The 24326-nt window shown below is 43.0% G+C and overlaps 1 protein-coding gene across 1 annotated transcript in view; it reads left to right on the forward strand.

Moving 5' to 3' along the window:
- The window catches only part of LOC129710166 (leucine-rich repeat-containing protein 46-like), a 28332-nt gene extending 12165 nt beyond the window's left edge, over positions 1-16167 (forward strand). The window contains exons 4-8 of the mRNA XM_055656946.1: positions 37-83; positions 614-723; positions 5294-5363; positions 7727-7938; positions 14312-16167. Coding sequence (XP_055512921.1) covers positions 37-83; positions 614-723; positions 5294-5363; positions 7727-7938; positions 14312-14541 — 669 coding nt within the window. The 3' untranslated portion in view covers positions 14542-16167. The remainder of the gene's footprint in view (positions 1-36; positions 84-613; positions 724-5293; positions 5364-7726; positions 7939-14311) is intronic.
- The last annotated feature ends 8159 nt before the right edge of the window (positions 16168-24326 follow it).

Consider the following 24326-nt stretch of genomic DNA (forward strand, 5'->3'; position numbering starts at 1 on the left):
TCAGTCACTCTTTCCGTTTTTTCTATTCTACTGCAGAATCAAATTACGAAGATAGAACATTTAGAATCACTTCAAAATTTAAGGTAAGTGACTTTAATGTGATAGTAAGATTCATTGTTTATGGGTTTTGTCACCAGTGACATACTTGTTCTGAGTCACTCACTCACTCACTCACTCACTCACTCACTCACTCACTCACTCACTCACTCACTCACTCACTCACTCACTCACTGCGCAGATGCTTCAAGCTGTTTCACTCCTTCTCATTGGCACCACTCACCATTGATCCTCCTTGAACTTGGATTGTCTTTACTAACTGAGGAAGTCACCAATCATTCAGTGCAAAGATTAATGTTTGTTCTGCATGGAGTCATTACTGATGGGGGAGGGTGATTTAGCTCTTTGAGTCTACAATCACCAGTTTTAAGGGCCATTGCTCATTCTTTATAATTGCCCAGTGTAGCGATGCCTACTGGTTCAGGGTGAAGGTTCTTGCACTGTGCAGTGCTATTAATATCTAGTTCAAAAGCTCTATTGAGAGGGAGTCCATAAAAAATGCATTGGGATCTGACAGGAAGAGAGAAGTATTAAGCAATTTAACTTGGCTTTACAGATTTTTGACCCTGGCTGGCAACAGAATCCAGAAGGTGGAAAATCTTAAATGCTTACAGAAATTGGGATTCTTAGACCTCTCAAATAATCAGATTGAACAAGTGGATCCAGGTTAGTTTGCTTTAGTCATGATTTCACAGCTTAAAGTAGATATTTCTCGTAATTGCTTGCTCCACTTGGTCTGTCATTTCATTTCTAGAAGCTATTTGGATCCACATCAAGTCAATGGAAGCAAAGTGTTCCCTCATTAATGTCTATGGTGATGAATACAATTGGTTACAGTAATTGCTAGTCATGGATAGAATTAAACATGAAATTGCCATGATTCAGTGCAGATTATTATCCCAGCGTCTGGCTCATTCAAAAGGAATCTGTCAATTATGCTGTTTCATGTTTTGAGCATTGAGGCAGCAAATCTTCGGCGAATGATAGAGAGTTTTCATCAACCTGTAACCAACTGGCTTGGGAGGAGTTAATATTTCCTTCGCTCTATAGATGCTGCCTCACCCGCTGAGTTTCTCTGGCATTTTTGTCTACCTGCTGAAAGTATAAAGTATTTTGTCCACCAGTACGCAAAGAAAAAGCAATCAAAAATAAATGTTAGAGAGAAATAAAATACTTTTGTTCTCCCAGAAGATATGTCAAGTCAATTGTAGGATTTTCATAAAACTGCCAAAACAGAAAATTTTGAATTTAACATAGAAACATTGAAAAATAGGTGGAGGAGTAGGCCATTCGGCCCTTCGAGCAAACGCTACCATTCAATATGATCATTGCTGATAATCTAAAATTAGTACCTGTACCCTCTTCCTGCTTTTTTTCCCCAAATCCCTTGATTCATTTAGCCCTAAGAGCTAAATCTAATTCTCTCTTGAAAACTTTATGGTACCTGAATTATTTGAATGCTAATCAATCGTAAATGTCCTTTCAAAGTTAAGATTTTACATATAAAGCTTGGGTAAAAATCCCTGGCATTAATACATTACTGCTTATTTGCCTTTCCCAGGCAAGAATTAGTTACCAAAGGAATGCCACAGTTAAAGGGCCATAAATAGTAATTAAAATGATTAAAGAAGATGTGAAAAAAGCAAACATGAGATCTGATATATATTTATTCATTTGTATTATAATGTTGAATTGCTATGAAACTGCCTATCACGCCCCAAGGACCTATTGGCATGTTTTCAAACGAACGTAAACAGTGCAGTATTCTGTAATAGCATTGTGATTACGATATTGAAGATAGACACAAAAAGCTGGAGTAACTCAGTGGGACAGGCAGCATCTCTGGAGAGAAGGAATGGGTGACTTTCGGATCGAGATCCTTCTCGGCAGGGGATCTATATAATGCTCTGGCGGTATTTAATTCCTAGTGCTGGAATAAGTACAAGTGTAGAATTAAGAATTTAAAATCACTAATAGTGACAGAACATCACTGGTCTATTGTAAAAATATATTTGCTTCACCAATTACCTGAATGGACGAAACTCAACAGTTCTGGCTTGGGTTGACCGGAACATGTTCCTGCTCTAGTCTAAAATGCTTGGGCTTTCACTGCCATTCAGTTCAAGGGCAGTTAGAGTTTACCAGCATTGCCCAAATCACACAATAGAGTATAAAATAGTCCTGTGATCCAGCTAGAGGTTTTAGTTTGGTGTTGTCTTTTGTCACATGTACTGAGGTACAGTGAAAAGCTTTTTTGTTGCATGCTATCCAGCCAGCGAAAAGACTATACATTATTACAATCAAGCATGTCCACAGTGTCTAGTTACAGGATAACAGGAATAACGTTGATTGCAAGATAAAGTCCAGTAAAGTCTGATTAAAGATAGTCCAGAGGTCTCCAATGAGGTAGATGGTAGATTAGGACTGCTCTCAATAGGATAAATGTAACTGATAACGCTCATTCTGCAACCCAGACAATTTTAGAAAGTTTATCTTGGCATTCTGTTGGTTCAAATGATTTCAGGGTTTTCGTTAATCTCTACATCTTTGTCGATCCAGCACAGTGGCCAATATTTTATGGAGAACATCCTTTAATTGGCCTTGAATTTATCTTTTAGTGTTTGAATGTGTGCCCCCGAACTATGAGCTGCTAACTTAGTGTAACTTATATCATCATTTAAAAATATGTCTTTCATATTATGCGCCTCTCTCATGCAAGAATAAATGTAAACTTCTGGTGCCAAACAGTTGTCAAGGTCGATTTGCATCAGGTTACTGAAAGGAGAATGCAAATTTTTCTTTACGTAAGCTACATCTTTTTCGAAGCACAGTGGCCAATATTTTAGAGAGGATATATGAGCTTTAATGGCCTTGAATTTATCTTTTAGTGTTTGAATGTGTGCCCCCGAACTGTGAGCTGCTAACTTAGTGTAACTTATATCATCATTTAAAAATATGTCTTTCATATTATGCGCCTCTCTCATGCAAGAATAAATGTAAACTTCTGGTGCCAAACAGTTGTCAAGGTCGATTTGCATCAGGTTACTGAAAGGAGAATGCAAATTTCCTCTAAGCTTCATGTTTTGGAAGCCTCTAAATTATGTACAGAGAGGATATACGAGCTCAAAAGATGTGTTCTTAGTGCAGCATTTACATCTTTCATATCCAAAGTGAATAGATTAATAATCATAGAATGATAAAGTACCAAACAAGGCAATTTTGTTCTTTACACACATGCCAACTCTTTGAAAGAGCTATCCACTTAATGTTTGAACATTATATTGACTTTTTTTTAATTCCGTTTTTGGTATCCAAGCATTGCAGCCAAGGCTAGAATTGATTGTTCTTTCCCTCAATGCCCTTGAGAAGACTGTATTGAGCTGCTATCCAGAGCCACGTGAGTGCATCTCAAAAGCTACGTGGGAGATAGTTCAAGGGAGTGCAGGAAGGAACTGCAGATGCTGGTTTCAACCGAAGATAAACAAATATAAGCTGGAGTAACTTAGTGGGTCAGACGGCATTTCTGGAGAAAAGGAATAGGTCTCGTTTCGGGTGGAGACCCTTCTTCAGACTTGACCGAAATGTCACCTATTCCTTTTTTTACAGAGCTGCTGCCTGACCCGCTTAATTTTACTCCAATTTTTTGTGTCTATATTAAATAGTTTAAGGATTTGGGCCCAGCTGCAATGAAGGAATTGTAGTATTTTCCAAGCATGGATGGTAAATAAACTGGAGGGCAACATGCAGCTGGTGATGTTTCCATGTACATAAAGCTCTTGGTTTCCGTGATGCATTTCACGTGGTGGGAAGATGCTGGTGGCCAGGGAGGCTAACTGCAGTGCTAGTGGTGCAGGAAACAACTGATGAGTTTCCAATCATTCAGGCTATTTTGTGCTTCATTCATCATCTTTGAAAACATTAGCGACGCAGTGGTGCCGGTTTCCAACGGGAATGGTGACGGACGCACCGCACATCTCTGTCCTCCAGTTCTTGCGGACTTCCGCCACTGGAAGTATAGGATTTTGGTGTGTGTGTGGTTTATCATTGTTCCTTGCAATGCTATGTACGACGGCGATCGCAACGTCTACTGAAGTGTGGATGGCTGTTGGCTCGCTAAAAGATAATTCACCCATTGACAGGTCTTGTTTTTGGTCCTGCTGGGTGTCCACAGCCCCCTCCTCACCTGGCAAACCAGGTGGGGGAGACGGTTTAGTCGCCGACTATCTGACCATGGAGCAGGTAGCACAGGATTACATGGTACCCGTGGCGGGGGGAACTGCCCCTGCCCTGACCTATTTTGTGCTGAGTGTGAATATTGTTGGACGCACTCACTAACTTTCGTCATGTTGAATCATTCTCACAACGAACTATCAATGTACACCCCCACCCCCAAATTATGGCATCCCTCAGGAACCTGGCTGGTTTCATTTTCAAAGCTCGCAATCTCTCATTCACCACATTTGTCGAAGGTTTATTCCCAGAGCTAATGAATCTCAGTAAACCAACTCTTTCCTATGGACCATGTATTCACTTCATCCGAGTTGTACCATCTTTATACTGTGCAAAAAAAACCTCAGTTCAAACTAATTATCTAATCTCAATATCATTCTGAAAAGCTTTTAAAAAATTGCTCACTTCATTAGCCAAGTATATAATGACATTGTAATTATCTAGTGACAGTCAATGCAGCAAAATTAAGAAATGATGACTTTAGCATTTCCAATGGATGGGTTGAGAAAAGTATGTGACCATGAATCAGGCCTGGGAGATGGGAAGTGATTGGGGAGAATAGGGTGAATTATGTACATTGTTATCTGCAGTAAATGTTCGGACAAAGCTTCCAAACCCCTAATTATTGACGTGTAAGAAAGAACTGCAGATGCTGGATAAAATCAAAGGTAGACACAAAATGCTGGAGTAACACAGCGGGTGAGGCAGCATCTATGGAGAGAAGGAATGGGTGACGTTTCGGGTCGAGACCCGCTGAGTTACACCAGCATTTTGTGTCTACCCTAATTATTATTATTTTTTTTAATATTTTTATTAGAAGTAATGTACAATAATATAAGATGAATAACATATTACATTTTGTGTACAACTTCTTATTTTAAATTTAATAGTAAAGAAAAAGAGTAAGAAAAGTCAGAAATAGAGAGAAAGAGAGTATTATATAAAGTAGTGATATTGTTAGTATGTCTACCCTAATTATTGAGTTTTATTTTGTCTTTACACCAAGGTGAATTTCCAGAGAGCCTTATAATTCTGAATATGTCGGGCAATGGATGTACAAAACAGGACGAGTACAGGTGAGCGTTCTGGTGCATTGTCGCAAGAGCTTGCGTGCCCAGACTTTGAGGGGGGGCATCAAGGGATATGAAACAGTGAATAGTTGATGTCTACCCTGAAGGGAAAGAAGATGGAGGTTGCAAGATGATTGCATAGCTTGTTGACTCTGTCTGAATTAGAAGGGGCGTTTTTAATTGTTTTAATAGCTTGTCAGCATTACTGATGATTTATTGCCTACCCCACCCGCCCTGGCGTTGGTGGGTGATACATCAGCTCATGTCATAGAGAGATATTCAACAGGAACAGATCCTATGGACCTTCACATTTGTGCCAACATCAGCCACCCATTTGCACTCCTTCTTTCATGTGGCGTGCACAACCTAAAGTTGTTGGACAACTTGTTCTATTTGATCTTCCGTTTGTTCACGTCGAGTTGATTACATTAGTCGAAACAGGGCGGACCACGTGAAGGTTGCAATCTTCCACCCCACCCATTTGCACTAATCCTACATTAATCCCATAAAAAAAAAAAAAATAAAATCCTTACAATTTCTACAATACCCCTTCCCCTCCAACATTCTACCGCTCCCCTACTCATCAGTACTATTTATCAATTGGGATGTAGGGACAAACCCAGGCTGTGGTGAACGTGCAAACTCCACACAGACAGCACGTGATTGAAACTAGTTCTGTGGTGCTGTGAGGCAGTGGCTCTACTAGCTGCGCCACCTACTTGCACTGCTGCGAATCGCTCAGAGAGTGGTGGGCGTATGGGATGAGCTTCCATGGGGAGGTAGTTGAGGTAGGTTATATAAAACATTAAAAAAAGATACATGGGCAGATACATAGATATGAAAGGTTGGAGGGTTATGGACCGAAAGCTGGAAAATGTGACTAGTTTAGATGGAGAATCTTGGTCGGCATGGATGTATCGGGCAAAAGTATATGTTTCCCGGCTGCATGGCTCTATGACCTTAAGTCACAGCAAATAACCTCAGTGATTAGGTTTAGATGGGACGTAACTCAAGCAACAAAGGCTATAAATGTTTAAGGCATTGGATAGGATGCCTGTGGAGGGGGTTGCTTCATCCTGAATGGTGTTGAGCTTCTTCAATGTTTGTGGAGCTATTCATCTGGGCAATTAGTTTAGTTTAGATTTTAGATACAGCGCGGAAACAGGCCCTTCAGCCCACCGAGTCCACGCCAGCCAACGTTCATCCACAAACTAGGGACAATGTACAATTTTACCAAGTCAATGAACATACAAACCAGTACATCTTTGGAGTGCGGGAGGAAACCGGAGCTCCTGGGGAAAACCTACGCATGTCACGGGGAGAACGTACAAACTCCATACAGACAGCATCCGTAGTTGGGATCGAACCTAGATCTCTGGCACTGTAAGGCAGCATCTCTACCTCTGTGCCACTGGAAGGTATTCTATGCCATATATCTTTAAGATGGTAAAAAGGAATCAGGAGGTGAACCACTGGATACCCAGCATGTGGTAACCCTGGTACTTATATGGCTGGTTTCTTTAAATTTGTGGTCAATAATGACTCCTGAGATATTGATGATGGGGATTTGGTGATAGTCATGTCATTGCATGTTTAGAGGGCGTGGTTAAACTCTCCTGTGTTCGAAATGGTCACAGCCTGGTATCCGCGTGGCATAAATGTGACCTGCTACATACCCAGCCAAACCCAGCCATGCCTGAATGTTTTCCAGGTCTTACTACAGCCTGGATTGCTTCAGACTTGTCACAAAGAGTTTCATTTTAACAACACTCATGTGGCAGAGCACCCTTCCCAATTTCCCACAGATTTAGAAACATAGAAATTAGGTGCAGGAGTAGGCCATTCGGCCCTTCGAGCCTGCACCGCCATTCAATATGATCATGGCTGATCATCCAACTCAGTATCGCGTACCTGCCTTCTCTCCATACCCCCTGATCCCCTTAGCCACAAGGGCCACATCTAACTCCCTCTTAAATATAGCAAATGAACTGGCCTCAACTACCCTCTGTGGCAGAGAATTCCAGAGATTCACCACTCTCTGTGTGAAAAAAGTTCTTCTCATCTCGGTTTTAAAGGATTTCCCCTTTATCCTTAAGCTGTGACCCCTTGTCCTGGACTTCCCTAACATCGGGAACATCTTCCTGCATCTAGCCTGTCCAACCCCTTAAGATTTCCAAACAAAAAATCTGTCCCTGTTTGAAATGAGCAATCAATACAACGATCTTGTCACGTTCCTACCCCCACCTACCCCCCTGTGTGATAGAGGAACTGTTGGTGTACATGCTCCATCCACAATGTCAGATGACATTTCCCATTGTTGATGGGGGCTGATGATCGAGCCTTCATCAATGATTGCCCATATTTTACAGGGAGCAGATGATACAAACTCTCCCTGCCCTGCAGCAACTCGATGGCGTCTTTGTCCAAAGAAGGAAAGATCCAAACGAAGCTGATGAAGGTGGAGACAATCAGGATTCTGAGGGTTCCGAAAATGAGGAGGATTCCGATGAACTGCACGACTCTGAGTCTGAAAAGATGCATCCACCACCTGACATCTCCTATTCATCAGGAAAAGTTAAAGGTATACACTGTTTACAGCTTAGTTCATGGGTTGCCCTGTGATTCATTCCAACATATAAAGCATTCCCAGTGTCGTGTACAAAGGATATTCTAACAGGTTGTTCGGCACAAATATTGTGGGCCATGAGGCCCGTTCCTGTGTTTAGAGATACAGCGCGGAAACAGGCCCTTTGGCCCATCAAGTCTGCACCAACCAGTGATCACTCCATACACTAACAGACACACACACACACACACACACTTTTACCGAAGCCAATTAGACTTCAAACCTGTGCGTCTTTGGAATGTGGGAGGGGGCTGGAGCACCCAGAGAAAACCCACGAGGGTCACGGAAGAATGTACAAACTCCGTACCGACAGCACCCTTAGTCAGGATTGAACCCAGGACTCTGGCGATATAGGGCACCATCGTACTGTACTGTTCGACAAAATGTTGGTCAAAAATTACAGGGGTAATCTCTTAATTGTGCTGAAAAGAATTGCTTTCCTGTCTCCTCAATCAGAACCACCTCGATTTCTCAATTCACCTGTTGTTGAAAGGCCCTGAAAATAGAACGGCTTAATAAGCTGAAGATAAATTTGCCAGTACTTTGGTGGGATACAAACTGGTGTCTTCAGATTGTAGGTCCAAGACTTTGGATTGCTAGTTGAGTACCATAACCTGTGGTGCTATGAAATTATTTTTTTTATTATATTAACTAGTTTATTTGCAAAGACAATTTTTTAACACCGAGTCTCTTGTGCAGGAAATTATCTAACATGGATCCCAAATGGGCATGTGTGATGTGCTCCTCATTCACAATAAAGACTCATGTCACAGATGGTCATGGAATAATATGTTCCTGGCACCATCCACAAGTGATAACTTATCAACTACCTGTATAAAGAAGGAAAATCTTTGAAGCTCACTGTCCTGCATAATATCTTTGAAAACAGGAATATTCAAACCTTTAAGAGCCAGCAGTTCCCATCGTTAAGGGAAACCAAGTGGTTATGAAAATACCTAGCAGACAAAAAATGCTGTAGAAACTCAGCGGGTGAGGCAGCATCTATGACTTCTCCATAGATGCTGCCTCACCCGCTGAGTTTCTCCAGTATTTTTTGTCTACTTTCGATTTTTCCAACATCTGCAGACTGCAGTTCCTTCTTAAACATGAAAATACCGAGGTTTACTTTTCTAAAAATCTTTCAACATATCTTTCTAATCTACAGTGGTTGATCTATTTATACACTTATCACTAACACGTATAGAAATCATTCTGTGTTATTACAGCTAGAGAAACTCTATTCAATCAACCAAATCACAACAGACGGCCTCCGATATGAGTTGCAAATAATTGTACAACATTCATCGTAATGAATTTCTTCGAGAGGTTGGTTGCAGGCCGAGTCAGCTGTGTTTCGGAAGTGGCCCGGATCCACTTCAATTTGGCAATCCCCACATCTGGACAACAGCGGGTGCTGTCTCGCTGGCTCACCACTGTGCTCTGGACCATCTGGAAAGCAGATGTCGGGCTGCTGTTCAGTGACTACAGCCTGGCGTCTAACAGAGATGGCCCCTCCAAGCGCATCACCAAGCTCCCAGATCTGGGCCTCAGTCAGTGCCGATTGGTAACAACATCTCCTCTCCATTGACCATCAACACATCAAGGCTAGATGTAGAAACCAGGAACTGCAGCTGCTGGTTTACTAAAAAAAGACACATAGTGCTGGAGTAACTCATCGGGTCAAGCAACATCCCTGGATAACATGGATAGGTGACGTTTCGGGTCAGGACGCTTCTTCAGTCTGAAGATGTATTACAACCCGAAACGTCGACTATCCATGTTCTCCAAGGATGTTGCTTGACCCAAAGAGTTACTCCAGCACTTTGTGTCTTTTTTTACATCTCAGGGCTGCATGCTTAGCCCCCTGCTTTAATCTCTTCACAACCATGAATGTGCGGCTAAGCATAGCTCCAATGCTATCTATGAATTTGCTGATGGCAGCACTGATTGTTGACTTCGGAAAGGGTGGAAGACCACACACCAGTCTTTATTGGTGGGTCTATGGTGGAGAGAGTTAGCAGCTTCCAATTGCTGCGTGCTAACATCTCCGATGCTTCCAGAGCCTCTACTTTTTTACAAGTTTAAAGAGATTTAATATATCTCTGAAAACTGTTACAAACTTTTGCACATGTATTGTAGAAAGTATCCTGAATGGTTGCATCATGGCCCGGTACAGCAATTCACCAATGCACAGAAAAGCAAGAGGCTGCAGAGAGCGATGGACTCAGCCCTGTGCATCGTAGGCACAGGCCTCCCTGCGATCGAAAGCATCTACTTGTGGCGCTATGTCAAGAAGGCAGCATCAATCATAAAGAATCCCCACCATGTCCTCTATCTCGCTGCTGCCATCAGGCAAGAGGTACAGAGGCCTGGAGTCCAACACCAACAGGTTCAGATATAAATAGTATCAGGTATAAATGTAAATTGACCCTAGTGTGTGTATAGTAGTGTTAATATATGGGGATCGCTGATCGTTGTGGACTCAGTGGGCCGACGGGCCTGTTTCCACGCAGTATCTCTACTCTAAACTAAACTAAACTAAACCTGCAGATACAGGAACAGCTACTTCCCCACAACTTCATCAGGTCTTGAACCAACCGACATACTGTAACCCTAAGGTACACAAAATTGCTGGAGAAACTCAATAGGCCTATTTTCTTCGCTCCATAGATGCTGCTGCACCCGCTGAGTTTCTCCAGCAATTTTGTGTACCTTCGATCTTCCAGCATCTGCAGTTCCTTCTTGAACAATACTGTAACCCTAAATACCCTGCTTTGATAATGTAACACCACAACCCATCTCTCGCACTATGATGGACTTTTTTTCCCCCAATTATGTTTTTCCGTTAATGTCTTGTTTTTGTTTGCATGTTGTTTCTTTCAGAATTTTAAGTAAGATTTATGTTTAATTTATTTTCTGTGCGTTTGAGTCTTCACTCAAACAAATGACAATAAAGGGTTTCAGCCCGAAACGTCGTCTATTTCCTTCACTCCATAGATGCTGCTGCACCCGCTGAGTTTCTCCAGCATTTTTGTATACCGACAATAAACTTAAACTTGGTACATTTCATAACCTGGATATTTGACATTCGCCGCATGTTATTGTCTATTTGACTCAGTACTGAGAGTGGTATCTAAATAGATTTGCTATTCATTTTGCTAATATCATTAAAATCCAAATCTGGTCCAATAAATAGATTTAATAAATTGGGACATTTATTATTACCTATTGTGATTCCATCTGTGAACATGACTAACGATACAGGCAGGGACATTTTATATTATTATTTGGTCTTTATTAATAGAATGACATTGATTTATTTGAGAATTAAATATCTTACTTATTTTTAAGTTATTGGGTTAATTCTCCCCGTAATTTTGGATGTATTTTGGGTTAGGTTAGTCTTTATCTTCATTTCTAATCTATCTTTATTTTCTCTCAACTTCTAGACTAGCATTCACTGCAATCTGCCACCAGGTGGCACCTGAAGCCATCAGGTACCACTCCACTTTCAATCTTTTCCTTTCCCCGCTGGAAGATACCAGCATTTCAACTTTGGGCTTTTCCACTCCAGCTTGAAAGCCAAGCAGGGAGCAGCTTTCATAGCTTTATAGTTCCTGAGCACATTAAAACACAATGAAACTTGCCGATTTGTAGCTCCTACCTATAAACTTCCACAACTGACAATCTGAAGTAGTTATTCTCATCCCATAATGTCGAAACAAGGAAATGCAGATGCTAGTTTACAAAACAAAGCCACAAATTTGCTGGAGTAACTCAGCGGGTTAGGCAGCATCTCTGGAGAACATGAACAGGTGATGTTTAGGGTCAGGACCCTCCACAGACTCAGTCCCTGGAGAACAGGAACATTTCAGGTCAGGACCTTTCCTCAGACTGTCAATGGAAGGGTCCTGACTTGAAACGTCACCTATCCATGTTCTTCAAGAATGTTTCCTGACCTGCTCCATCACTCCAGCACTTTGTGTCTTTTTTATCCTGACCCAAAATGTCATCTGTCCATTCCCTTCACAGATGCTGCCTTACACACTGAGTTCCTCCAGCGCTTTGTGTTGTGCTTTTAATCTCTACAGCTTTGTTTTCCCTACCCAACATTTCGTCTCTGGTTTAATGGAGCCATTTCAGAATGTCAAGACGCTCCTTCCTCCTCTGTTTGTTTTACCTTGTACTAATCATGAAACAAAAAAATAAGCATCACCCCATTACTCTTCCTCTGCTTGTCCCCTCCATCTCATTGTCCTCTGCTTGGCTGCATCCAATTACTAAGATTGAAAATGCAGCACTGCAAGGAATGAAATGCACATAACCACATTACCTTACGCAGAGTAGCAGAAAGAATGCTGCAGCCCACTTCATCACCAGGCACTCAAATGCAACTTGAATATTTATTGAACACATTTACTTGATTAAAAAATATGGAAAAAAGTTTGTTGAAGTGATGTTTTCCATTTAAATCTGAGACTGACTGTCATGTTTATGTATCACTTCCCTGGCAGAAAATATAACTCGGATAAACTCACATCGAGTTTAATGGAGCTGTTTTCATTAATATATTAAGCAGCGATATAACCAACATGTTTAATTTAGCCTGAAAGAGCTCGCTTCCAGTGGATTGGCCAGATGTACCAAGAATTTGGGGATTGAAAGAAGGAGAAAGGTTTTTGAAGAGAGGATTGAATTACTGATTGAACCAGAGATTATTTTAAGAATAGGTTTAGATGATTGAGACAAAGGGTAATAACGGGATTAAAGGAATTGAGCAGGTGCACAGATTTAGAATTAATACCGACATGAGGAATAAATTCTAAAAACCAACAAGCAGGGCAAACCAGACTTCTGAATAATGTTAATATCATTTAATGTAATGGGGAGTCACTAATGCCCATACCAGCTCACTAATGTAATCTGCGAGAAAGCAGCAAGTGACATGATTAAATATGCAGTGACTGAGGCCTTCGATGAGACTACAAATAGGAAGAGGCGTATCGCCCTGGCAAGTCGGAAATGTAAGCTGATTCTGTAAGAAATGCCCAGATTTTTGCCATCACATGGCTTTTACGGTGAGTATTTCCGTCATTGAGCCAAAAATACCTCGTGCTGCAGCCTGGTATCTTTAGAGCATTGCGGGATGTTAGAAGATACGGCAGATGCTGAAATCTGATGTTAAAAAAATAAGAAGCGGTAGAAATGCCCTGCAGGCCAGGCAGGTTCTGTAAGAGGGAAAGAGTGGATGGCACGGTGGTGCAGCAATAGAGATGCTGCCTTACAGTGCTTTCAGTGCCAGAGACGCGGTTTGATCCCGACTACGAGTGCTGTCTGTGTGGAGTTTGTACGTTCCCCCCAGTGACCTGCGAGGGTATTCGCCGAGATCTTCGTTTCCTCCCACACTCCAAAGACATACAGGATTGTAGGTTCATTAGCTTGGTATGAATGTAAATAGCCCCCAGTGTGTGTAGGATAGTGTTAATATGTGGGGATCGCTGGTCGGTGCGGACTCGGCGGGCTGAAGAAGAGCATGTCTTCACGCTGTATCTCTAAACTCAAAGAGTGAGGGTTTAGAAAAGTCAGTGCCTGGTGGGAGCAGAAACTCGCAACATATTTAGCGATAGAGTTGCAGCCTTGCAGCACCAGAGACCCGTGTTCGATCCTGACTAAGGGCGCAGTCCACCTGCACGATGTTTGCACGTTATCCCCGTGACGGCGTGGGTTTTTCCAGGTGCTCATGCTTCTTCCCACACTCCGATGGTGTACAGGTTTGTAGGTTAATTGGCCTCTGTAAATTGTAAATTGTCCCTAGTGTGTGCAGGGGGTGATCGCTGGGATCCTAGTGTGTAGGATAGTGCTAGTGCACAGGGTGGTCGCTGGATGGCGCAGACACAGTGGGCCAAAGGACATACTTAAATGCATGTGTAACTGGTCTGTAAAAGACATGAACAGCTCCTGTGCCATAACTACTTATGTGCTTGAATGAGCGTAGCTTTCTTTGGCTGTGTTCTTACTTTAAAAATAACTCGAAATGTTCCCAAGCTTTTTAGTGCTTAAAATAGTGTTGTGTTCTTTGTCTGGTATATCAATTATTTTAAACGAAGTGGCTACTAAGATTGTTAGTCAATAAGTATAACAAAGTTTAGGCAGAAGAAGGTTCTCGAACCCGAAACGTCGCCCATTCCTTCTCTTCAGGAATGCTGCCTGTCCTGCTGACTTACTCCAGTTTATTTGTGCCTGGGTATCTTCGGTTTAACCCAGCACCTGCAGTTCCTTCCTACACATTTAGGCAATATTTACTGTGTTTGTGCTTTTGGGTTTGCAGAATTCTTCGCCGAGCTTCACAAAACAATGGTCCGTCGGTCTCAAGAGCGGAGGAAGGAAGTCGAAAAAAACCACGAGACGAGGCTGAATGAAATGCATGAGATCCGTAACCAGTTGGCACGGATGCGATGCGAACTGATAGGAGCGAACGAGATGTCTAGTTATCCAAAGAGCGAACCAAATTGTGTGCGAAAAGGGGAAGGTGAACAAAATGAAGAAGATCAGGCTTAGGCTGAAATCTTGGCTTGAGAATCCACGGCTGCTGTTGTCACATATATAACTGGGAAACTAGTTCAATCAGTTTTAACTACTTCAGTTGGAAGAATTAATTTTTATCCGGTTCATACTTATCAGAAAAGAATTCTGATCATTTTCAAAAGACCAGTGAAGAATTGGGGCAGAGCAATTTTGTCATTGAAGGGGTCGGAAATTTATTTGAATCAAATTAAAATTGAAAGAAACCTCTTCCCTTAATCCCCACCTTTTCTTTGCCTCGCTAGATAAATCTTCTGGCCTGTGTGTACATAAGCCCATGTTCTTTCTGTAGAGGGAGTGAAGGATTTACAGTGCTCAGTTGTTCAAGCTGTAAATACTCTGGATGGTTCTCTATTGAGCCGTATAATTCAGGTTGATCTCAGCTTCATCTCGGAGAGATTCAATAACTTGAGGCTCGGATGAGATGTGTATTCGGTGAATGGAATGAAATATTTTATTGTCATAGGTGACTAGGCACAGTGAGATTCTTTCCTTGCATACTTGTCAAAACCCCTCAAGTTAAAACTCTGCTAGTATTAGCATTGCATAAACTGTCATGCTCCTCATAACCTCGTTCCATTTTCATCTGTCTCAAGCAATATCACTTTTCTTTTCTCCATAATGTTTATTTAACCTCTTTAAATATCTCAGCTGCCCATCCACGTATTTTTGTCTTTTTCCAATTTGTCAAACTAAGGAGAAAACTTGATGAATTTGACGTCTACCAAGTGGACATCTCCTCCAAGCCTCAATAGTTAGCGGGCCTCTCAGACATCAACCCTAGGTCTGTTCCGGGAGCCCATCGCCATATTTTTCCTTTATCCAATTTGTCAAAGTAAGGAATAAAGCTGATGAGTTTTGACATCCATCAAGTAGACATCTCCTCCGAGCCTCAATGGTTATTGAATCTCTGAGATGAAGGATAGAGCAACCTGATTTATATGACTCATTAGAAAACCATTCAGAGTATTAACACCTTGAATTTACACCTCCATATCTCAAGAGTTTATTGAATCTATCAACATGCTGCGCCCTTTATTTTTTTTAAAGTTATATCTTAAATCAACTGTATGTGTAAATCTGTTACTGATTCCATCCAAATAGTTGCCATGCTTTACCATAGTTTCTTGTTGGTTGTTTTTCTATCTCTGGACATTGTGGAAAAAAAGACTACAATTTTTGGCCCTCCCCAACTCTATTTGAGGAACAATTCTCTCAAAACTGCACTCCTTCTACAATATTTACAGTGGCACTTTATGTGTCACCTGTACCGAGGTACAGTGGAATTCATTTTTGTAAACGGTTCAGTACAAGTATCACTGTACATAAGCATTTAGATACGTCTTAGATAAGCATCTCAGATACAGTACAAGTGTACAGCAGTAGTACACTGAAGAGCCTGTCCCACAAGCATGCGACCGCATGCGGCAAGCGCGAGCTAACGTGGTCGCTTGTGCCGTACAGCCTCGCGGGGTCGGTCCCACTTCGATCGCCGGAGCCGTATGCAGAGCTGGTCCCGAAATTGCGCGGGGCTCCGAAAAACTGACTGTCCAAAAATTCCGCGTGGCAACGGCCTGCCGGCTCGCGGCCGCAGTGAGGCCATACGCACTGCCTCGACGCCGTACGCACCGTCTTGTCGGCGTACGTCACGTGTGAACTTCCCGCGAACTTCGCTCGAACTTCACGTCAACTCGTACGGGATCACTCGACCTCCCGCGGCCCCCGCTTCCAGTTTGGTCACGCTCGCCGCATGCAGTCACATGCTCGTGGGACAGGCCCTTTAGACAGTATACAGGGTCGCCAGCTTTAGTAAAAAAGAGCGATAATGAGTCATATAATTTTAAATCAGTATATGCGTGACTTGTAGGAAACTGAGATGGCATTGTTCATGTGTCAAGTGCCATTGTACATTTAGCTAGTAGATCTCAGAGTTTAGGGAGGTGATGCCGCAGTAGGCAAGGAGAGCAAATACTGTGGATAGTCCTCACTGCAGACACTATGCACTGACGGATAGGAAGTTGCTGAGATATTTAAGCAGAAGATAACCAAACTTGAGTTGGATGAAACAAAATACGAGAAAGCTGATGAGGAGCATGAATATACAATACAATACAATTTTATTTGTCACTTGATGAGGTTCAAATCAAATGTTGTTTCTGCTGTCATACACACAATAAAAAGACCTAAGACACAATACAATTTTTACACAGACATCCATCACAGCGCATCTCCTCGCTGTGATGGAAGGCAAAGACTTATCCCTCCCCTGCACTTCCCATTCCCCTCCCGATGTCAGAGTCAAAGCCCCCGGCGGGCGATGGTAATTGTCCCGCGGCCATTAACGCCGCGCCGGGTGATGCAAGGCCGCGCTCTGGGTCTTGTTGTTGGAGCCCCCGACGTGCGCTAGCAAAGTCCCGCAGCCATTCCAAGCCGCGCGGGGCGGTGATGTAAGGCCCCGCTCCAGGTACTCTTCGACCCCGCAACTCGGGCGGGAGAAGTCGCCGTTGCGGAAGCCCCGAAAAGCGGTCTCCCAGCAGGGGCCCGCCGGCTCCCGGTATTACTGTCCACCAGACCTGCGGTAAGCCTCCGAATCCCCGGGGTCGGGTCGCAGCAGCGCGCCACCACTGCTCCTCCCGCTCTGAACTCGGCCAGCTCCATGATGGTGAGTAGGTCCGCAGCTCCGCGACTGGAGCCCCAGGTTGTTCCTGCTGGAGGCCGCACCACGTTGCAGCCCCAATGACAACAGAGGCCCGACAAGGAAAAGGTCGGGTTCTCCGTGCAGGGGAAAGATTTTAAAAGGGCAACGGAGATGTTCTATCTTGGGTGGTGTTGATCTATCTAGGTCTTGTTGGAACTCCAAACAACCAGGCATCAGGGAATATTTCATCACAATTCTGTCTTGTGATTTGTGGACAGTGGGAAGGCTTGGGTTTGCCAGGCAGTGGGACAACTCTCCAGTGGATATCCAGCTCCTGACCCGTGGTTGTGGTGGTGATGGTGTTTATGTGGCTGGCGCACGTGAGATACTGGTCGATGGTAGCCGCCAGGATGTTAACAGTGGACGATTATAGAGATAGTAGTACTACTGAATATCAAAGAATATCAAACATCGGGAGCCTGGGATCTCTTGCCGAGATCGCCAGTGGTGGAGCTCCATCCAGCGCGGCCTGTCAGCTTCGGAAGCCGTGGTCTCCGGTAAGGAAGCAGCCGTTCCAGGTTTCCCGTGCCGCTGCGAGGATTCTCCCGACGCTGGAGCACCATCATCCGGCAAGAACGGCCTGGAACATCAGGCCTCTGTAAAGGCGACTGCAGAGGCCTCAATAGGCCCGACTATGGGTGGGGATGGGGATGGGGATGGGGACTGGACTTTGTGCCTTCCCTCATAATGGGAACCATTGTGGGGGGATTTTTTAATATATAAATGTCTTTATTATTGTTATGTTGTATTCTTTTTAATGTGCTGCAATGGCAATCCGCATTTCACTCCACCCATTGGTGTATGTGACTAATAAAGAACCTTTGAACCTTTGCTGGTTAGTTTCTTTCATCCTGTAGGCAGTCATATTTGAAGTATGAATGTCACTTGTCAATTATCCATGGATCATTTCACAGGCCTTACTGATGACCCACTTGGTCAACTTCTGCCTCAATATCAAAGGTACCCATTCTCACCTCAGCTCTGCAATTTAACTCATCTTATCTACGATGTATCTAAGTGCTTATGTACAGTGAAACGTACTGAACTGTGTACAAAAATATATGTCACTGGACCTCGGTACATGCGACAAATAAAGTGCCATAGTAAGTATACCCTAGTTCAATCCATCTATGAGATCGTACTAAGAGATTTGGAGTCAAATTGGGCTTTGGCAAGCAATTTATTATGTGCATGTGCAGATCCGTAGCATTGACATTGACATCTGATGATTTCGAGTGATGGGAAAGGAGGTAGCTGGATTATATATACCCTGTTTATTGTGAAGAGGATTTATGGGGGGCACTTTCTATGATGTCAGATAGATGCCAATGCTGTCACTCACTGCAATTATTAGAAAGCAAGATGACTGAAATGTTTCATTTTGACTCCAAAATATGCTTACATTAACTTTCCTTCAAGGTATGAGTTAAACAGCCTCAAATTTATATCTGTGCACTTTGGGCCATTGGTACAGTCGTACACTTTTTGAAGCAGCTACTGCTTTTGGGACAACCTGCCTATTCAATCAAGGCAGACAGAGGAGGTCAACTTCGGCTGTAGTCGTCATTATGTGGAACGTACATATGCATTTCAGCAGAGATTGCTGCAGTGCTTTCAAGAATACTGGCTGTGCTTGGTTTTTTCCACTTCCTGTGCCAGAGATGTGGAATGAGAGCTTTGTTACATCAGCTGCATCTCCCAGCTCATCCAGGGTCAGGTCTGGAATCTTGCTGGCCTGCTTAAGTCATTAGCAAACACCGGAATGACAATCTACTAAAAAAATACTTTGGAACATATTTTACTGCGAAAAAGAAACTGCCTTCAGACATTCCATTTTTACAAAAGCCATTTCCACTTTCCACAATCCATAATCTAATGTAATCCTGTCACCAATTTTGTTGACGGTGATATTGATTTGCTCCTGTCCTATCCCATTTTCAAACTTCTCCGGGGTTTCAACAACTAAGTTACAGAGATAGGTTGAATAAGTTAGGTCTTTATTCTCTGGAGCGCAGAAGGTTAAGGGGGGACCTGATAGAGGTCTTTAAAATGATGAGAGGGATAGACAGAGTTGATGTGGACAAGCTTTTCCCTTTGAGAATAGGGAAGATTCAAACAAGAGGACATGACTTCAGAATTAAGGGACAGAAGTTTAGGGGTAATATGAGGGGGAACTTCTTTACGCAGAGAGTGGTGGCGGTGTGGAATGAGCTCCCAGTGGAAGTGGTGGAGGCAGGTTCATTGGTATCATTTAAAAATAAATTGGATAGGCATATGGATGAGAAGGGAATGGAGGGTTATGGTACGAGTGCAGGCAGGTGGGACTAAGGGGAAAAAAATTTGTTCGGCATGGACTTGTAGGGCCGAGATGGCCTGTTTCCGTGCTGTAATTGTTATATGGTTATATGGTTATATGGTTATATGGTTCTCAAGTCCTTGCTCATCTTTCTGTGCCACGATTCTGCTTAGATCCTCACCGTCCAGTTCTCAGCCCCATATTTTTTAGTTTAGTTTAGTTTAACAGTGCGGAAACAGGCCCTTCGGCCCACCGAGTCCGCACCGACCAGCAAACCCCGCACATTAACACAATCCAACACACATTGGGGACAATTTACACATACACCAAGCCAATTAACCCAACGTCTTTGGAGTGTGGGAGGAAACCCAAGATCTCGGAGAAAACCCACGCGGTCATGGGGAGAACGTGCAAACTCCATACAGATAGCACCCTGTAGTCGGGATCGAACCCGGGTCAAGCGCTGTAGGGCAGCAACTCTACCGGTGTACCACCTCTTAAGAAGGTTGAACTTCATTAACCACAGTGGGGATATGAGTGTCCTGATAGTAACACACAAATGCAGTTGGGATTTCACTGCTGCCTTGTTGAAGTGGTCAGGTTTTTTTTTTTCAAATTGAAGTCCAGGGTGTCTTCTCGTATGAATATATAATCCTCCATGACAGAGCAGTGGTTTTAGCTATTACAGGATATGGAGTTAAGGACAGGAAACTTACACTGAGGTAAGAGATCAGATGTCATCATAATGAATGAAGTCGGTACTGGGAGATGAGCAGCCTACTAAAGCCCTCTGACAGCCACACGAGATATTTAAGCAATGAATCGCAGAATCGCACAACACAGGAATTGGCCATTTTGGCCCAAATTGTCCATGCCCTCTGTGACTCCTGTCCACGCAAATCACGTTTGACTGTACCATGCAGGTATCCTGACTGGCATGAAGATTTTGTGCAAACCCTGCACACCGATGTGGGTAGCTGTGGCTAAATGGAGAGTTCATGAGCAGGTTAATGAGCAAGGGGAGTCATCCCATTATCCTGACAATAAATTGCCAGCAGAAATGGAGACACAGATGCTGGAATATTGAGTGAAACACAAAGTGCTGGAGGAACTCAGCAGGCCAGGCAGCATCGGTGGAGGGAATAGATAGGCAACATTGACCTGAAATGTTAACTCCTTCTCTTTCTATGGATGCTGCCCGACCTGCTGAATGGATCCAGCACTTCCTCGTTTTATTTCATATTGTCAGCATTTGTAGTTTTAAATAAATGTTCACCTTACAATATTGTTGTAGTTGCATCTCTATACAGGCAGTGAGTGTGGATTGCCATGATTGTGTTTTTATTCTGGTGTTTACAGTGATTTGGCAGCATTAATAAAAACCCTCATAAATGCAATGTCCAAAATCCAGAATAAACGGGCTCTCTATTACACATTTGTACTCCAGAAATATTTGACTGCATTCTCCTGAATGTCAGATCGCACATTGCTGACAATAGCAATATGTTTGTTATGTCGAAAATGCTTGTCGAGCACTCCGCTAATGTGCTCAGGGAGATCGCTCACACATTTTCTCATAATCCAGCAGTTGTCCTTCAAGGTCAAGGAATGCACTTCGAACATTATGCACATGCTTTCTGACTGCTGTAGATTCATTAAATTCAGCACCAATTTGCAGGCATTTTTGTGCCTCATTGCTTTCATCACTGATATGCGGCAGTGGTCTGATCAAAATGGAATAGAGGTAGTCCATAATAAATCTGAATTCTAATTCGGTCTGCGTTCCCCACTACACTAATTGCCACAGCTCTCCAAAGTTCAATTGCAAGTGCTAAAAGAACGGGGGAGGGAAAACGACACAAAGTGCTGGAGTAATTCAGTGGGTCAGGCAGTTGTTTTTTTTTAAATTTAGAGATACAGCACGGAAAGAGGCCCTTCGGCCCACCGAGTCCGCACCGACCAGCGATCCCCCCCCCCCCCCCCCACACTTTGGAGCATGGGATGAAACTGAAGATCTCGAAGAAAACCCACACAAGTCACGGGGAGAACGTGCAAACTCCGTATGGATAGCACCTGGAGTCAGGATCGAACCCGGGTCTCTGGCGCTGTAAGGCAGCAACTCTACTGCCAAGCCACCGTGCGGCCCCTTGAAGACTTTTAAATGCTGCTTGACCTGCTGAGTTACTCCAGCACTTGGTGTCTCTCTATATAAACCAACATCTGCGGTTCCTTGCACCTGGTAAAAGAGTGGAACTTGTGCAATCCTCTCTTGCGTCATCAACGTACAGGATTTCATTGGTGTTGCTTCATTGCAGCAAGATTGCCCTGAACATTGCAGGTGGACACAAAATGCTGGTGTAACTCAGCGGGACAGGCAGCATCTCTGAAGGAAAGGAATAGGTGATGTTTAGGGTCGAGACCCTTCCTCACCACCAGGCCCTCGCTCTGACTGTCCCGCAGCTCCGGGCCTTAAGCTGGCCTTTGCCCTGAACATTATTGAGTAAATAATGAGTTACAGCAGTTTTATTTCCTGACATCCCATTTGCAGTATTTCACAAAACGTGTGTAGAAAGGCCCTGGACTGAACGCAGCAAATATTAAAGCATGTTTCCGCAAGCTCGGTATTATTGATAACCTGACTCTTATTGGTATTGAACAGTACAGGTATTGTACAACCCAGCCCATGTAACATGTGGCAGATATACAGTCAATGCACTCATTTCTAGCATAACAGCATTTTGACCGCAAACTGCCAACAAACTTCCACAGCCAACAATGGACCATTGTGGGCTCCACCTTTCTTCAGTCATCAGTACCGGCTCTGATTTGTTCAGAACCTCTTCATATCTCTAGTTTCCCTCTCCCATGATTCTCAGTCTGAAGAAGGGTCACGACCCGAAACGTCACCTACTTCTTTTCTCCAGAGATGCTGCCCGACCCGCTGAGTTGCTCCAGCACTTTGTGTCTGCCTATTTATGCTTGCATGCCTTTGAAGAGGTTCCCATTGGCCTGCAAAACTGAACTTTCCATCTAAAAGCCACTCTTGAGATATTTAAACAATGAATCAGAAACACACAGCTCAGAAAAGTGCCCTTTTGCTCCACCTACTCCATGCCCTCTGATATCTGACTACGCAAATCACATTTGCTTACATTATGGGTTGGTCTGAAGATTTTGTTTAAACTTATACCAATGTGGATAAACATGACTAAATGGAGAGTTCATAGCCAGGTTAAAAAGTGATTTTTATTTTTCAAGGAGTAATGTTTCCACATTAAATATTCTAATAATTTGTGACAAAATGGATCAAGTTGTGCTAATATCCCAAGAACATTGAGAGCCGAACACAACTACAGTCCATTAGTTAATTTCAAATATCCAATGCAATGAAGATGCAGTTGTATAAGACGTTGGTGAGGCCGCATTTAGACTATTGTGTTCAGTTCTGGGCACCATCTTACAGGATAGATGTAGTCAAGCTGGAAAGGATACAGTGGAAATTTACGAGGATGATGCCAAGACTAGAGGGTCTGAGCTATAGGGAGAAGTTGAGTAGGAGGTTGGGACTCTATTCCTTGGAGCGCAGGAGGATGAGGGGTGATCTTATAGAAGTGTATGAGAGGAATAGATCGGGTAGATGCAGATTCTCTTGCCTAGAGTCGGTGAATCAAGGACCAGAGGACATAGATTTAAGGTGAAGTGGCAGATTTAATCAGAATCTGAGGAGTAACTTTTTCACACAAAGGGTGGTGGGTGTATGGAACAAGCTGCCAGAGGAGGTAGTTGATGCATGGACTAGCCGAACATTTAAGAAACAGTTAGACAGGTACATGGACAGGACAGGACAGGTTTGGAGGGATATGGACCAAACGCGGGCAGGTGGGACTAGTGTAGATGAGACATGTTGGCCTGTTTGGGCCGAAGGGCCTGTTTCCACACTGTATCACTCTATGACTATGATCTCTCTTTTTGTTCAAACTTCGCAGAATGTGCAGTGGTCTGTCGTCTCTTAACCACTGTGACATTTGACAAGCACTTTTAAGATAATTTCCAGGTAATTATATACTGATCTCAGGCTCACATAGGTACCTACCAGATAACCTAATGTCACAGAAAAATAACAATAAAGAGGGTTGCCATTAATGGAGCAACACTACCAAGTTACAGTAATACTTATCCTTGGTATGTTCAATTTTGAGTTCTCATGAACTTGGTGCCCTATAAAGATTGTATATGAAAAACCCTATTTGGGCCTATTTTAATAAACCCTCCACCATCACATTATAAAAGTCCTCGTCTTTGAAAGTACGTATTCCTGGCATCATTCTTAACAAAAGGTTGTTTATATCAGGTCCTTGGCTCAACCATAACAAGATCTTTCATAGTTACCTTTTCTGACTTGTATCCATTTCATTTGGCGATCCCCCAGCTAAAAAATATTGCAATGCTTAAGATCGATGATTGTGTCAAATTTTAAATCTCAACTCTTATTCCAATAATCTTTGTATTGAAATAGCTCAACACACTAAAGAGAATGTCGAGACAGCAGATCCTTGGGTAGAATGCAACATTACATGTTCACAATGTAAAATAGAGTGCACCTTTAAGCACTGGTATATTTCTGTATCTTTGCTGGTTATTCTTCAGCTGGAAGAACGGTGGAGTAATCTCTTCACTACATCCATCATTTTATTTCAAAAGCAATTCAAGTGTTCGACAGAGTTGTGTCCAATTCCAGTCCTAAACCTCCCCCTCAAATGTTTATTA

Source organism: Leucoraja erinacea, chromosome 27 (genome assembly GCF_028641065.1).
Source record: "Leucoraja erinacea ecotype New England chromosome 27, Leri_hhj_1, whole genome shotgun sequence".
In the NCBI taxonomy this organism is placed as follows: domain Eukaryota; kingdom Metazoa; phylum Chordata; class Chondrichthyes; order Rajiformes; family Rajidae; genus Leucoraja; species Leucoraja erinaceus.